Here is a 17,039-nt window from a genome sequence, read left to right as displayed (position 1 = left end):
TGGTTTGTTTATCTGGTTATATTTGGTTTGTTTGGTCCGGATCGAGTCTACGCCGACCGGTTCGTATTCTTAAAACATATCGGGCGTCCGTCCGACCTCGTTGCGTCCGCCGCAGCAGTGTATAGGTGGGACCCACTTTAATAGTTTATTTAACCTGGCCGTCCACGAATATTGATAAAACCGACCACATACACCGCTCTTCATCTACCGCTTCGATAGCTGCTCGCGTTCGCTCACAGTCTCGAGGGAAGCCTCAGCGGCCATGGCCACCAGATCCCTCGTCTCCGCGCCTACTCCGTCCCTCCGACGCCCCGGCGCCCCACTCCCGGAGCGCCTTTGCCCTCCGAGCCTCACGCTTCGAGGTCCTGTAGCGGGTTTCGCGAAGAGCCGGCTCGTGACGCGATGCTCCGTTGACGGCACGGTGACGACGGAAGTTGATGTTCCTATCGAGAAGAGTTCGTTTCTTTCGTTCTCTCTCTCTCTCTCTCTCTCTCTCTCTCTCTCTCTCTCAGAGATCGATGACACTTACGGTCGAAGTTTCTGATATTTTTTGTTGCCGATTTTATTTGAAGGGTTTCCGCCTTTTCCCGCCGTCATGGACATAAATCAGATCCGAAATATCTTGCCTCATCGGTGAGAATGTTTTTGCCACCGAAATTTTGATTTATGAGTAGGTTTCTCGGGAAGATTTGACGAATGGGATGTTTTGCGGCTTGTATTGTAGGTTTCCATTCTATTGGTTGATAGAATAATCGAATACACACCCGGAGTTACAGCTGTTGGGATTAAGAATGTCACCATCAACGATAATTTCTTCCCTGGACACTTCCCCGAGCGCCCGATAATGCCTGGTGTTCTCATGGTCGAGGTATCTACTTAATCATGCCATTATTGCTTTCCTTTTTCACTCGAACGTATGATTATTCTTGATAAACGTGTGGAATCTACAGATACAATTTTAAAAAGATTCAAAAAAGTATTCTCAGGTTATAGACATAGTTTTTAATCACGCTGAAGCAGGGCTTTCTCTGTAATTAGACAGAATAGGATCTGGAAGGAAAAGGAACGCGCAGAGCAAAAATTTCTCAATTTGAAGAAATTTAGAGATCCTTAAGCAGAGTTATCCACCAATAGTTGAAATTATTTCTACTTTAATATTTGAAGTTACTTTCCCATTATCATTTTAGCCACCTTATAAGTATAATAGTCCTCTTCTTGATAGTTCAATCTTTTAGATTGTCCATATCTAACTTTCTTATTTACTCACCTACCTACTTATGGTTATTCTTGAAAACAAACTTGCAAACTGATGAAAATTGATAATTTTACTGACCTAGGTGCAAAGAGATACCATCATAGTAGCTAATTCTTTCCTGTAAAGATTCTCTTACAAAGTTCCCCTTCAACAACCAATTGTTGTATTGAAGCCCCATGAGAAAATTTTACTTGTGAGGATTTACGCGGTAGGATCGAATTAGATGGATAAATTGCTTAAGCCCGACTAGGTCTTGGTAGGCTCATCTAGGCTGTACATGAGCACAAATAGGCCAATACTACTAGTAGACTAACTAGGCTGTCATGCTGGTTTGAGTCTACCAATTACCAAATTATTTCAAACATTCAGTTTGAATCAATATATGTTAGGCCATGCAATTACAATCTCTATCAATCGATCTCATCATCTTTCAATGATGGTGGAAGAGAAAGGTTGTTTTCTTTTCGTGGTTCAATGAAATTAAATATTGGTTATTAGGTTCGAATTTAGAGTAAGTAATCTGCGAACTTGAAATTCAAAAATAACTAGAATGATCCCAATCTAATTTTGTTACACTGAAAATTTCTGTTCTGTCGAGTGCCAAAATTTACTTGTATTCTTAAGCATCTTTAAACAAAGTTTTGAATATGCTTATCATCGGCATGTTGAGACAAACATTGAAATTGAGTAAGACATTCAAGGATTGTTTACTAAGTTATCTGAATTTTTCTCTTTCCACAATCACCATCACCATTTTAAAGCTGTGTTGTCCACACTATTTGGATTCATCTACATAAATCTTGCCCCTCCATTAACCTCTCTATTTTGCTCTATGTAAAACTATATTACTAATAATACCTCAATTTAGCTCTATGCAAAGCTATATTGCTAATAATATTCAATTAATTATTTTTTTTATTACATTGACTCTGTCCTTTTTGGCTACTTACACGTTATACGGCAATGGATTCAACTAGTTGATTCTAGTACACTCATACATGAGAGTAAACTAGCAAAAATATGAGAGTTTAAGTCCCAGTTATTTGGTGAATCGACCAATGAACAATATGTTGTATCGAAGTTATGCTTTATGTTTTTACTGTAACTAGACTTGCTTTACTTAAAAGTATATATAATAAAGCAAATGCAACTGTGAAGTCTGCTACTAATAATCTTAATTCATGATGTATTCACACCAAAGTACTAATTAATTTACAGAACTCTCAGATCACACCACTCCTAGAGTACATCGAATGATCCAAAGTTTGCCCCTCTCGTAAATCATAATTCTGTATGGTGATGCAGGCAATGGCCCAGGTTGGAGGCTTTGTCGTGTTGCAGCCTGAAGTGGGTGGCTCTCGTGAAAATTTTTTCTTTGCTGGAATTGACAAAGTGAGATTCCGGAAGCCTGTGATTGCAGGGGACACCTTGGTCATGAGAATGACCCTGGTCAAGTTGCAAAAACGCTTCGGAGTCGCAAAAATGGAAGGGAAGGCCTACGTCGGCGGTGAAATAGTTTGCGAGGGTGAATTCTTAATGGCTACGGGTTCTGGAAGCGAGTGATTCCTGGCACAAACAGATTTCCTGGCCCATCTTTGCCAAGATGAGAGGATGAGGATAAGTCAATTCTGTTTTTCTTTCTTCCAGCTGTTTCATTTGAAACTGCTTCATAATTAGCTCGTGAAGCACCTGCGGTTTTTGAGAATTTTCTTTTTCTGAAACAATCTGATAAGTGGAGACTCGAGAGTTCAGGGACTGCAACAATTTCTGTAGAAACTTCTTCACATATAAATTCGATCTGCATCACTTGGTTGAGGTTGACTGTTAGTTGATTAATCCCAGCTTGATCGCATTGTTTTGTCAATTCGGGGTCCTGGAAGGATCTACAGTATATAGCCTATAAGGCAGTCACTTTATTGCGCAAGATATATTTTGTTATATTTGATGCACATTTTGGATATAAACTTTATTAAATTCTTTATTCCTATGGCCAAGCTTCCCTCTTTTTATCTGGTTTTGCTTATTTATTTCATCTTTAATTGCCAAGCAGAAAAAAGAAACTTGCATCATTTTTCAGAATCAAAACACAAATACGCAATCTTATATGAACACCCCATCATTTGACCAGATTTAAAGGAAATTAATCTTGACTATTAATAAATTAGAGATTGAAATAAAATCCGTAACATACCACTACTTCGTTCCTCTGTCAAAATATAGTGCATAGACCCATCTATAATAGTTTTTTTGGTAGATCATAATGAAACATGCTAAGTCTCTCTATTCAGTCCCCTAATGCTCCAACATGGAACTCACTATTAATTCCATATCCTCCATTAGCATATCGAGGTCGGTAACAATCCGATCCTGACATGAATGTTACAAATATATCTTCAACTCATTTGCTTGAATCTCCAAGATTCGGCGAGGCAAAATAATTTTCATTTGCCCCACTGGTGCAAGAACCCTTCTCCTGTAGTAATTTCCAGTACCAGCAATGCAAGGACAGCTAGCATGGCTGCTCTGCCATTCCAGGTCTCAGCGCTTCGCGTCCAACCCCATTCCCACACTGCTATTGGAGGAGGTAGCACTGAACGCTTCGAGTCGTAGGCTGCCAGCAACTCTTCTACGCTCCCAAGGGGAACCAGCGACTGCATATGCCCAGAGCTTAGTCAGATTTAACCGATCAATGATGCATTGTGAATGGTTTAGGAATTTAAGAACTTGAATCATCTATGCAAAATCTGATATCTCAAAAGCATCACGGACAATGGAAGAGAGAATGATTGTTTCATAGACCAATTGGTGGGTCATATCCCTCCATCACTTTTGTTTGATGACGGGATAGCTAATAGCTTGACTACTTTTTTGCATTTTCTGATTCCATGGATTGAAAACCATGGAGACCTCAACACGGAGAGTGACAGACAGGCTTGGTCTTACCACTAGAGAGTCATACATGGTACTATGTAAATGGGTTTTCTACCGAGTACAAGGTTTAGACTTAATTAAACAAAATTGAGAAGTTATGGGAGATTAGACTTAAGAGATAAAAAGAAATTGACAAAAGGGCTTAATCCATATATGAATGAGAACACCTGACAATGGGCAAGAATAGACAGCATGAAGACTAAGATGTAAAATGGAAAAAATCTATTAGTGATTCACTTTGCTGTTTTACTCCCGATTCAAACTAGTAGAGAAAGGAACAGTTCGTAGTTAACTTCAACTTATGCATATGATTAAATTGTTGACTGTTTTACCTGTCGAGCCTCAATACTGGAAGCTGCCATAGCTCCTACATAAGGAAGGCTTTCGATAACAGCATCAGCAAGATCTGAAATAAATGTAGGCTCACATCCTAAAGCAGGAACACGTCCCCAATTCTCAATGCCTGATTTGAGAGCCAATTCTTTATATTCCACATCAATTTCTTCTAGTGTTTCAATATGCTCACTGACAAAACTGCAATGGATGCGAGAAGTAAACAAGTTTATGATAGCTCAAAAGCCAATCAAAACATGCATAATCTTCATAGAAACAAATTCTTGAGGTACACAGAATGAATAGATGATACATAGATGCAAGTGTACCTAATAGGAACAGCTAGAAGACTTTTTACTCCTTTTTGCCCAAGCTCAACTATTGTTTCATCAGTGTAGGGTTTCAACCATTCCACAGGCCCAACTCGACTCTATTAAATCATTCAATGAAGCTTAGTTGAAAGATGGCGTAAACAATCAAAAAGGAAAGTTTTGAAGGCATCATAGGTCAACTACTGGTAGTTATTTATTAGAATAGACAATAAAAGAATTGCTTTAGATCATAAGATTTTCAGATGCTCATCTCTTGCAACTATCATACTACCTTCAGGTGACTTTCAGTGGTTGTGGGTCAAAATCATTTTGGATCTAACTAAAATTTGAATGACTAGCAAGTACCAGAACATATAACCCGAAAATCAAAATTACTCTTGGGCTTCAGGATTACACAGACAAACTTATAGAATGTTAAGCAAGGCACGTCAAGAATAACAAAGTGATTGAAAATGTCAAGGTTGAATCCACATATAAACAGCAACAAGATAGTAGTAGGAATAGAAGAAAGGAAGGCAAAGCAAATAATTGAGAACAAAAAGAGAAAATAGAAAAGTTGCAGAGTAAAAAGCAGATAAAATGGATAGGAGACACATTTAAGAAACCAATAAATAAATAACAGATGAATGGGGTCGACTGTAAAATCTTTCCAAACAATTCAACTGGTGTACAAAAATGGCACTCCAAAAGTGTAATTACAGAAACAATCACAAAACTGTCATCTGTATTCCATTTTGGTTCTGAACTAAAAATTTCTTTCATGAGAGTGAACAGTTAAATGACTAAAAAACCAATTAGCACAGTTTTAGACTTTCTTTTCATGGTAATTACTCTATGGTGTGTTATCGTTATAAATGTTGCTAATTTAGTGATTGCGTTAGTTGCATGGCCATTTTACCTTTTGGCAGTTAGGTTGTTGCATTTACTCCCAATGAGTAGGTTGCATGTCGATAGTACTGTCAACACACTACTATGTTTAGATGTGATTATACTTGTGCCCACATACTTTCTGCATTAAAACTTGATATTTTTTTTTAGAAATGTCAAGTTGGTTCTACTAGATTAAAAAGAGTTGGCGTGTTAATCATATCACGATATTTATTCACTAAGATTACATGTGCCTAGGCGATACCTATCAATCAATAGTAATAGAGAGGGCAGGCAAGGCTCTATATGCAAGGATGAGGCTAGAGTTGAGTGCTCAGTTGTTGAATAAAAAGAAGATGGAGGAAGAAGCAGGAACACAGGAGAGAGTAATAGAGGTGAAGAGAAATGGAGGGACAGAGGAAGAAGGCAGAGGAAGAGTGAATCAAGAATGAAGTTGGCAAGGAAAGTACCCAGTGTGAGGGAGCAACTGAAAATATGTTGATTGGATATTACCTACATCTTTTCTCCCCCTTGGTCAAGATTTTACAAAAATGACTGAGAGGGAGATGGAGGTTTAAGGGATGATGTTTGACACAAAATCTGCTTTGAGAAAATGAAATGTATGGTTATAGTTCAGGGACAATTTGTAATTTTCATAAATAACCCTTTCAAAAATGTAAGTCTTATTTAATGAAAAGAAAACTAACAGTTTAATGCTAAGATGAGATTACTCATTCAGCAGTCAATTTTATCATCAGGAAATTGGATAGTTTTTTTTTAGGGTTTTGTGTTGTGCCCTAATATAATGTAATTGTTGTATCTCTATAAGTAGATCAATACAAAATCTATTTTCCTAACAAAGTCCCACTTCTAGAGTTAGATCTTCTAGAGTTAGATCTTCTAGAATTTGCCCCTTGAGATGAGACTGCCAATTTTGAGGTGATGGTGATGGCCTCCCTGCAGCCATGTTTCTTCCAGGGTTCTTTTAGGCATGAAGGCGAGCTCGCCTTAAATATCCTGTTTCTGATTTCAGATCAGATCAGTCATCAAGAGATGCATCTTCAATCAATCTGTTGTCCACCAGCTTCACCTCAACAAGATCTTCAGCTTTCGCTGAGGTCCAGTAAGTCTAAGCATCTCTCCATCAATAACCTCGTCCACCCTCCATATTGACTGCAATGGCTTCAGTAGAAAGTCCTCTCATGCTTTGTGTCTTTGATGCCTCATGCTCCTATAGACTTCCTTCCTCACTGGAGCTTAAGCTTGAGATTCTTTGATTTGCTTCTCCCAGTCAGGACCTCAGAGATCACGTAGTGATTCCAAACAACACCCTCTTTCTCAGTGTGGCTTTCTTCTCATATTCTTCAACCAACACGATAGTTATTTTGTGCTTGTCATCTTCTTGTTTCCTTGAGCTCACTTTCTCATACTCTCTCAGCCACTACTTCCCTGCCATCCTGCGCCTTCTTCCTGATTCTCCAGTTGGAATTCCCTTTTCAGATCTGTGACACTAACAAGTCCCTCTCCCTCTCTGCCACTCCTGGTTTCTCCTTCCTTGTACATCAGATTGCAAACTGCCATCTTTCTATCTCCTCTCAGCATCTCCTACATTGTCTTCATAACCTATGAAGATTCCAAAGAAAGGGTTCTGCTCTTAATCTGCTTCATCCAACAGAAAATCAAACTGTAACATCTATCTTCCTTCCATATATACTCAGTGTATCCAGCAAGGTGTTATCTTCCATCATTGCATCCAGCGTGAAGTCTTCCTCCAGCAAATGCATCCTCTCCTCGATCAGAACTTCCTCTCTTGCATCAGGCCCAAGAACGCCAACCCTTGTCCAGAGTTGCACGTAGGACCCTAGTTGAATGTTTTGCTTCTCCTTGTCATGCATCTACTGCATGCAGCATGCTGTGAATGGCTCAGCAACGAGAAGCACACTCAAGAGATTCTCACCTTTTAATCTCCTTGCTGACAAGTCAGTATCACATTTTCACTTTCATTTTCATCATGGATCTTAGTTTTTCTGAGGTATTTTAAAAAATTTGTGACAAACTGAACATAGAATTCACTCTCCAGCATGAGAAAATGTGTTACAATTATTAGGTTATGAAGTTATTAGTGTGGTGGGTTAACCTACATTGGATGTTTTAGTTTTAGGATTCCGTGTTGAGTCATATATGTACCATATAATATTTGTTTCTTTGAATTAAGATCAATAAAATATCTATTTTCCCACTTAACATAAACAAGAGAGTATATTTATTTTTACCTCTCTAGGTATATTGAAAACAACAGAAAGGATGAACTTGTGTGTTACCAGAAAAGTTTAACCTGTACCGCATTGTCTATGCCCATGTACTTAGCTGAGTAGCTCAAGCTAATGTATCAAGCATATAAACATGACAAAGAGGCCACGGAAAGAATTTGTTCCAAATAAACAACCACTTAATAAGCATTTTAATCTTATGGGCTATAAACTTTACCTGGTAAGCAAGGGTGTAACCATTTGTTATTCCGCGTTGTTCCAGTTCTTCCATAATTAAATCAACACATTCCTCCATCTCTGCTTTGTAAGGGTCCCCAGCTTCTTCCACGTAAGCAAGTGGAACACCATGAGCACTAAAAAATAGCATAACCTAATAACCGCTCCAAGGCAGGACATTTCAGTTCAACAGAAACAGTGTAATCAGCTGTCATTTTTAGTTCAAGGATTCAAGACGCAAAATATCTTAAAGCAAAAGAAAGGGCTTAATCATAGAAATAGAAACGTTGATTAACAGAAATGAGCATTTGATGCAAATCTAATAATACACTAAAAACAGTGAACTTTAGTGCAATATTTGCAGTTTAATTGTCAAGATCGTCTTGAACATGCAGATGAGATTAATCGCATTGAGAAGGAATATTACACTGAAGTGCTTTCTGAAAAAAGCTTAAATATTCTCTTAGAAATGGCTACAAATGCACCTAGATACTTCATATACACTGTGCAACAATCTGATCACATTTAGTGCATAGGCTCTTTAAAGTATGCATCTTCATGTTTGGGTTGTAAATGAATTGACCTATATCAACTGTTTATGATTCATCTATGCCTCCTAATTGTGAATTGCAATCCATCCACTCCAAAATCTTGAGCTATTAGAAAAGAGAATAGTCAATGTATTGTAGTCTTAACCATGGGTGGCAGCATCATTATAAAAAACTTGAAAAACATAAGTATTGGCCATATCGGAATTGTGGGATCGAAATTGGTAAAACAATTCATAAAAAAAAAAAAACAATATGGAAAGAACAAAATAAGAATATTTACTTAATAAGCAATCAAAAGATATATAAAGACCCAAAGAAATGTGCATATATATTTGATGAACCACGAATACAACTAATATTCAACATAAATTTAAAATCTTAATTATATTTAATTTCACTTTGGAATTTAAACTAAATATTTTTAAATAAAAATTATATTTAATCTATTAATTAAAATTATTATTGAATTTAATTTAATTCATAAATTTAGTTAGCAAATTTAATAAAATTAGTACTTTTGATTAATCATTAATAATGTTATAGATTAATTTGACTAATTATTAACTATGAATAATGTCATTTGCTCCAAACTATGATTTCCCTACATGAACTACGTGCATTCACAACAATGGTCCAAACTCCAAATTTCAAGACTCCCTTTGATGAGGTTTTAGAAAAGAGAACAAATATACCGAGCCAGTCCGCAATGCATATGAGGTTCGTCCTTAACTAAATAAACCTATGTGACTATATAAAGGGTTTATGTGGAGGCTTTTTAAACAATTAGTGGCCACAACATCATTCACTCTACCTCATGCAACACTGCAACCATAGTCAATCCCCTCTCCTAAGTCCTAACAACTCCAACCTCTCACAATCTCCACTTGACACACTCAACTTCCTTATCATCCTACATAACAAACCCAACTTTCCATCTCCATCTATCCTACAACCACATCAGAGTGACCTAACGGAAGTTTCTTCCAATTGGCACTTTTCATCCTAAATCCCAACCATAACCATTTAAATCACCCCTGCTGCCATTCAAGCTATAATTTCTCCTCCAACACCACAATAAGGTCCTGTATTTCCTCTCAGTGCAGGTAGCAAATGCCCCCTGACAACTCATCTACAAATAATGTTCAATAAATGGTGAATGTTGTAACACTTGTCCATCCTCAAGAAGAAGCCATCCACTCTTGTCATTCTCCCCTGCCTAAGTTTTCCATGCACTGGCTAGCCCTATAAAATAATCTCATGCCTTACTTGTAAGCCATTTTTTTGCAATTATCTTTGGCTCCTCTCACAGCACTTCCAAGAGACAGTAGCATGACTATTTGGCTTGCCATCAATCTCAGGGATTACTACCAAACAGGGGCGGATTCAGAATTTTAAATTTGGGGGGGGCCACATGCTAAGTGATAAAAATAATTATCGTCAGAAATTTGTACATCCTTGAACAACCTCCGAATTCTCAATTTATGACTGAAATCGAGATCAAAATTTACCTAGAAATTACCGTCCTAGGTTATAGTGGTTCACAAGACAACAATAGCGAACAAGCTCAAATGTAGTTCCGACACGAAACAAGGGCCAACGACCCTTCTCAAGTTGCGATATGACTTCAAGATTTTGGTATCAAACTACCAATAGAAAATTTAGGTTGCGGACTTTCTAAATATGTAATCAATTTTGAATTCTGACGATCAACGATGCTACAATTGACAATGAAAGCAACAACAATGATTTTGGGATGAATTGGAAAAGATCGAGATGTCTAGCCATAGGAGAGAAAATGCCTATATCATAAATTAGAAAAGATTTCTATATAGTAATAAACTAATAATATTATTACTAATAATATTTGTATATAATTAATGATCAGTAGTTTCCTTTTGTTAAATTTAATTTTTTTTTTCAACATAATTCTTATCAGGTAAATTAAAAAACACCTAAAAGAAATATTTTTCTCTTAAATTATATAGCATATTTAATAAGTATATCATTCGCATCGATTATATTAAAATATATTAAAAAGAAAAATTAATTTCATCATCTTGTACTCCTTTACCATTCTAATTATATCTGTATACTATATATATATCCTAGTATATATAATATAACCATGCATATATAGGGAGGATTTACATGGAGACTTGGGGGGGCCGTGGCCCCCCCAAGTCCCCTTGTAAATCCGCCACTACATGCATATATAGGGAGGATTTACATGGAGACTTGGGGGGGCCGTGGCCCCCCCAAGTCCCCTTGTAAATCCACCACTGCTACCAGATAATGTGAGGAACTCCAAGTGAGTTCAAGTGAAGGCCCAAAACTCATGTTGTATGAGCCTTACATTGCTAGACCCAATCTGTATCAAGACATCTGAAAAGGGAAAGTAATAAAAATAACATGCACACACACACACACACACCATCAACTTAAAAGGAGAAAGTTATAGATTTTGAAGTCATTGTTGTTATATCATGCAAAATCAGAATTCAAAATTTAAATAAATTAGTTTTCCTTGTTAGCATCATCAAGACTACCGCATAGTTTTGATATGCATTCAAGGAATAAAATGTGAAAAAATAGAACAAAAAAAATACTACCAAAAGAGAATATGCAGTAGGGTAAAATTCAATCATACCTTTGTAGGTGATTCAAATTTCTGCAACTCTCTTTCAATTAAATCAGCCATTGCCTTGATATATCCTTCACGCTGATACCAAGAAGGTATAACAGTATGTTGCATATTGACCAAATATTCATCCTCCCTAGACACCAGAAATTAATATTACAGGTTGATCCAAACTAAGCATGGAATATGAAGCCATATTTAGGGCTCAACCTGAATATACTTTCCAATAGACGAAGACTTGAACCACTAGTTGATATGGAGAATTGAGGATATAGAGGAAGTACAACAAGTTTTGTGATACCATCAATTTTAATCTGCCAGCATAAGAAACAAATTAAATATTTACTGATATGTTGTGTATTTTCAACCATACAAGATCCAGATTAGTGAAAATAAATTTTTGCAAAAAATTTATATTTGGAAAACATGGTGATGCAAATTTCCAGAAATTGAACAAACTGAAAGGCAACTAGAAATTGATTTGCAGATATAAATAGTTCACGATCAGCAAAATAACTTTTCTGCATCTGTTGTACAGAAATATATTCAAGAATAAACAGAAAAACGTAGCATGCAATAAAAGATAGCAAATTCCCTTTATCCACTCATCAATTCATCAACAGTTAAGATTCATGGATTGAGGAATAACATTTTTTATCTTGGTTCGGGAGCAGCATTTCCAGCCTAATGCAACCATTTAAATTATACATCCATGATAACACCAAAATTTCTAAAGTCAGACATAATCCACTTCAACAAAAAGACAAATACAGAAGTGTAAATTTGAAGTCGCAGTCCAGGGAGAATAGATTTAGGGTCCATGCGCTCCAAAGGATGAAAAAATGGATGGATGAAAAAGTGAAAAATTGAATGGATGTAAACAAAAGGAAGAACCCATTTTTTCCCCACTTTTCCATCCTTTAGAGTAACAAAAGGAAGGACCCAATTTTTTCCACTTTTCTATCCTTCGGAGTAAAGGAACCCATAATGTGTATTGAGCCAACAAAAACTCCACCACAAGATAATTTCCCCTAGCTTGATATCACTTAAATACAGCCAGCTATATTTCATGGTTAAAAAGGAATCATCCGAGCTGTTATTTCTATTAGCTGTCCAAGAAAGAAATCAGAAAGAAAACAAAAGGAAACTAGAAAAGGAAAGCCTGTTCTTCATAAACTTTTATCAAAAACCATATAATACATAAAATCTGAATGTTCTATTAGCTCTCTAGGCAAACAATTATATCACAGAAATTCCCACATCACTATCCGATTGCATTAAAAAATTAACAAACTTCTAGCCATTGTATAATGATCCAGCGGCAATGGCAATCACTCAAACTTAGGATGCATGTTTGATCTATAATATCTTTACCCAAGTAAACCAATCATAAGTAGTTACACAAAACCATTCAATCTACAATAATGACATGCTGGGATTCCAAACATTCTAGCTACCATTATGAAAGAGAATGAATTGATAAGACTCCTCTGTGCCATTCAATTCTTATCTCAAATATGGATTATTTCTGACCTGTTCAATAGCCTCTTCAGTAAACGGATGCCAATAACGCATTCCTACATACACCTTAGCAGGAATGTTCTTGTCACACAGAGCCTTTCTCAATGCTTTTGCCTTTTTTATTCACACAAAAAGGATCAATCACATTAGGTCTGTAGTAATTGACAACAGAAATATTGTAACTATTTTTGGAAGGAAAATTGAAGGGTGCAGTAGGCGTCAATTACTGAAAGCAATTTGTAATACATCCTTAAAACAAAGGGAAACAGGAAAAATAAAATGATCTATATAAAACTAGGAGTCTGGAAAAAATGCCCCAGAGTATATGGAAAAAGTTCAGTCAGTTTGAAATTTTGTTGAATCTAGAATGCTTCAATTTACATGAATTTTTATCCAACACCAATCCAAAAAAATTAAAAATGAAGCACAATCTTTGAGTAGGAGCCTTTTTTAAAAAAGTTTGGTCACCATAGGTTACCATATTTTTACACACACAAAAAAGAAAAAAACTTAGAAACTTACCTGTGCATCAGTTATCTCTCTCAGCGGAGATCCACCACCAATAGAAGCATACCCTTCTTTGCTTTTAGGTGCTCTGACAACAGAGATGAATTGTGCTAAAGGCTTTTGAAGAAACCGGAACATTCTAGGAAGCCGAATTATGTCCTGCAAATTGAATCACACCAAGTAGGTTGTCAGCCTACACTAAAGTTATCAGAATGAATGTTGCATGTACTGTCAGTGGCAAATAATCTCACATTCTGCCTACTTACAGTGAAGTTGTCCTTCAATGTTTCTATAAAGTGTAGGCAACCAACTTAAAGTAAATCGGCGCAGCACACTCTCTTAGTATATAGTTTTATTCAATATTCAGGTGCAAGCATAAATGCAGAGAATTGCTTATCTTTTATACAACACACAACAAGGATATGCAATGTCAGAAAGCAACAAAAAAAGTTGATAAGTAGAAAGAATAGCTCAAACCTATATTGTAGTCTACATTATCAGGCCCAAATGACAAATCAAAAACAACAAAGCTAAGATGAAATGTTTTCAATTGGCATTGAAAGCTTACAATTTACAACTATAAAACATGAAACTTAAAATTGTACTGAACTACTGATATAAATCCAGTAACTGCCTGATAAAAGTTTGAAAAATATCATGCTGTGGATCCTGGGATTTTTTTTTTTTTACTAAATCTTATTTGAGTTTCAGTTAATCCTATAAAATTACATTATCATGACCATAGTTAAACAAAGTCAAAAATTAGTCAGTTGCTAGTGACTATAGAAATATTGATAAGTTAGAAGTTTGTAACTGTAGTTCTTGGTGCCTTTGTACTCTTGAACCATTAGTTTGACAACTCCTAGAATATTCTAAAGATAACTGGTGCTTTACAAATGCATTTCTGAGATATCTTTTTCCAGTAAACTTATGTCATTGCAAACAGTGACCCACATAACTTTCTGTAAAAGCATATAAAGTCCAATATAATGTGCAAATTGAAGAAAATCAAAGGTGGAAATGGAAAGTGAAATTTGATATACCGGGTCAGCAAATAGATTAAACAAGAACGGTTGGACATCATCAAGGGTCTCTGGCCCACCTAGATTGAGCAACAAAACTCCTACTCTTTCACTGCCCAGGACAAGTGTGTCCTGTGATGCCTGAGACGTAGAGGTGAGCAATGCTTCCGAGGATGATGAGTATAATTTGAATGGTCTCCTATGAATGGATGAAGACGAATCATGCTTCCAGAAACAGTTTTTTGAAACCCTATCATTCATTATGTAGCATGGACTGCGATGAGGTTCGGTGTGGCAGCCAGGATAGTTCAACATCTGAATTGAGCATGTTGCAGGCATTTTAATCCTGTTATATGAAATGATTAGTCATATGATGGAAGATTAAAGGATTAATGCTGATATGAACTTATCTCAACAAACATTGATATAAGAATGAATAAAAATCATCAGTTATCTAATTAACATAATCTTATCAAAAGTTGAAAAATTAAGAGAAAGAGGATTAACCAAGTAAATTCATCTAAATTCATGTAGCCAAGCAAACACTTTTAACTAAAAGTGTTTAACAACCCAAGAGAGCTTAGATTCATGCCAACCAAACATTATTGCATTCTTGGGGTTCCCTGATTCCACTTATATTTATTTTTCTAGATTTTAAACCTTACAGGGTCGTCGAAATTTCTTAGAAAAAAGTGTTTGATGACCCTAGAGACCTTGGATTTGTGTCAAATGGACATTATGGCACTCCTAAGCTTCCCCTAAGTATATAAATGCTATTTTTTCAAGATTTTGAGCTCTCTATGATCATCAAACACTTTTGGGGGGAAAAAAAAAGTTTTTGATGAATCCGGATGCCTCAAGTTCCTACCAAATAAACATTGTTGTACTCATAGGCTTCCCTAAGTATGTTAATGCTCTTTTATTTTTCAAGATTTTGAGCTCTCTATGAGTTGTCAGAGACTTTCTACCAAAGTTGTTCGACGACTACCACTCGATTGGTTAGTCAACTCGAAGTGACTCCAGTTAATTGGATATGATTTTAGTCAATTAGTTACCATTGAACACCTTTGGCAAAAAGTACTTGACAACCCTAGAAGCTTCATATTCATACCAAATAGGAGCATTGCACTCTTGGGATTCCCTTGGATTTATTCAAATTCATTTTTTTTCAAATTTTGATCACTTTAAGACTGCACTTTTGGTTAAAAGTGTTTGATACCTTAAAGGCCTAGCATTTATGTCAAATGAGTACTACTGCACTTCTTGGGTTTTCCTAATTCTATCCATGTTCATTTTTTGACAATTTCAAACCCTATATGACCGTCAAACACTTTTAGTCAAAGGTGTTTGATTGTGACCAATCAGCTGAAATCACACCCAGTCGACTAAAATCACATCCAGTCGACTAAGTCACTTTAAATTGATTGGGTAGTCAACTGACAGCACTTTCAATTAATTGGTTAGTCGATTGATATCACTTTCAATATATTGATCCGTCGACTCGACTAATGGGTCTGTTGAAGTGGGTCGGATTGAGGATATTTTAGAAAAAGCATGTGCCCTTTGATAAACTCCAAAGTTTAATATGCTCTTTGTGTATTTTGGAAACTTGAATGCACCCTTTCGTAAATTGCCAAATTTTTATTCAATTGACGATCTAATTACTATAATTTATTTTTGAAGCAAACAAGTAAGTTAAAGGGCACACTAGTAAAACTCACCTAAATTAATACAGGGAACTAAGAATATGTTGCCGCGTTGGAATATATAGATTTAGTATTAAAATTTTAATATATTACTAGGTAAGTGATGAAATACATCAATATTATGTTGTTAAAAAAAAGGAAGACAGTAGTCAGGTAACACTACCTGATTCAGGTGTAGTTATCACAACTAATTTTCAAATAAGGAAATCGATGTATTTGATTCAAGGCAGAATAAAACAGTAGCTTGAGAGAACGTTGCAAATTACAGTCTGAGGATGAAATTACTTTTTGGGCAACGACATCGTCTGAGACAAAGCTGAAGCACCGAGGTGCAGGCTCGCCATCTCGATGAAACCCCTAGTGCTTGCTTGACAAGATGATGACAAACGCTCCCCTGCAGGATCATACACCCACACAAAAAGAAAATGAAAATCCAGTGACGCCACAGTAAATCAAGACAACCAGCTATCGGCTCCTAACAAAAGCGATCACGTCCATTAACGCCAGGAAAAGTCATAATTCCAGTCCACCCTAACTAGATACAACTTATTATCAGATGTTTATATAAAGCATCGGAGGAGGAAAAACTGGAGGGGGAAAAACGTCATCCGCGAATTGTAAGAAGGGTTTAATCTAACACTGGGAGGCAGGAGAAGCGAGGGAAAGCGCCAAGATCTCTATCCCCATGCCGACAGGATGCTACTTGTCGTCCTCCTCCGGATCGGAAATCGAGGGATTCGCGAACGGGACAGCGAAGAAGCGAACCCCAAAGAAGAAGCAGCAGCAGCAGATGAGCGTCGAAACTTCTTTTTAGTTTTTATTATTTTATTTTTATTTTTTGCGGTGAAAAGAAAATTAACGGAAATTAAGTTTAAATTTTAGTCCGCAAT

The 17,039-nt window shown here is 36.4% G+C and overlaps 1 protein-coding gene and 1 pseudogene across 1 annotated transcript; one reads left to right on the top strand and one right to left on the bottom strand.

The window, feature by feature from the left end:
- The first annotated feature begins 664 nt into the window (after positions 1–664).
- LOC122051442 lies at positions 665–3,082 on the top strand (annotated as a pseudogene).
- A 302-nt stretch (positions 3,083–3,384) lies between these two features.
- Positions 3,385–16,953, bottom strand: LOC122051441 (ferrochelatase-2, chloroplastic-like). Its single transcript, XM_042612586.1, has 11 exons — positions 16,788–16,953; positions 16,435–16,543; positions 14,465–14,789; positions 13,437–13,580; positions 12,927–13,028; positions 11,604–11,707; positions 11,403–11,529; positions 8,206–8,358; positions 4,849–4,949; positions 4,519–4,720; positions 3,385–3,906 (listed from the first exon to the last, which is right to left on the bottom strand). Exons 1-11 carry the CDS (start codon positions 16,834–16,836, stop codon positions 3,697–3,699), a joined length of 1,626 nt encoding a protein of 541 aa, XP_042468520.1. The 5' UTR covers positions 16,837–16,953; the 3' UTR covers positions 3,385–3,696.
- Between the last annotated feature and the right edge of the window lie 86 nt (positions 16,954–17,039).

Source organism: Zingiber officinale, chromosome 3A (assembly GCF_018446385.1).
Source record: "Zingiber officinale cultivar Zhangliang chromosome 3A, Zo_v1.1, whole genome shotgun sequence".
Taxonomy (NCBI): Eukaryota; Viridiplantae; Streptophyta; class Magnoliopsida; order Zingiberales; family Zingiberaceae; genus Zingiber; species Zingiber officinale.
The sequence above is the reverse complement of the archived record's forward strand: the minus strand, read 5'-3'. Positions and strand labels throughout refer to the sequence as shown.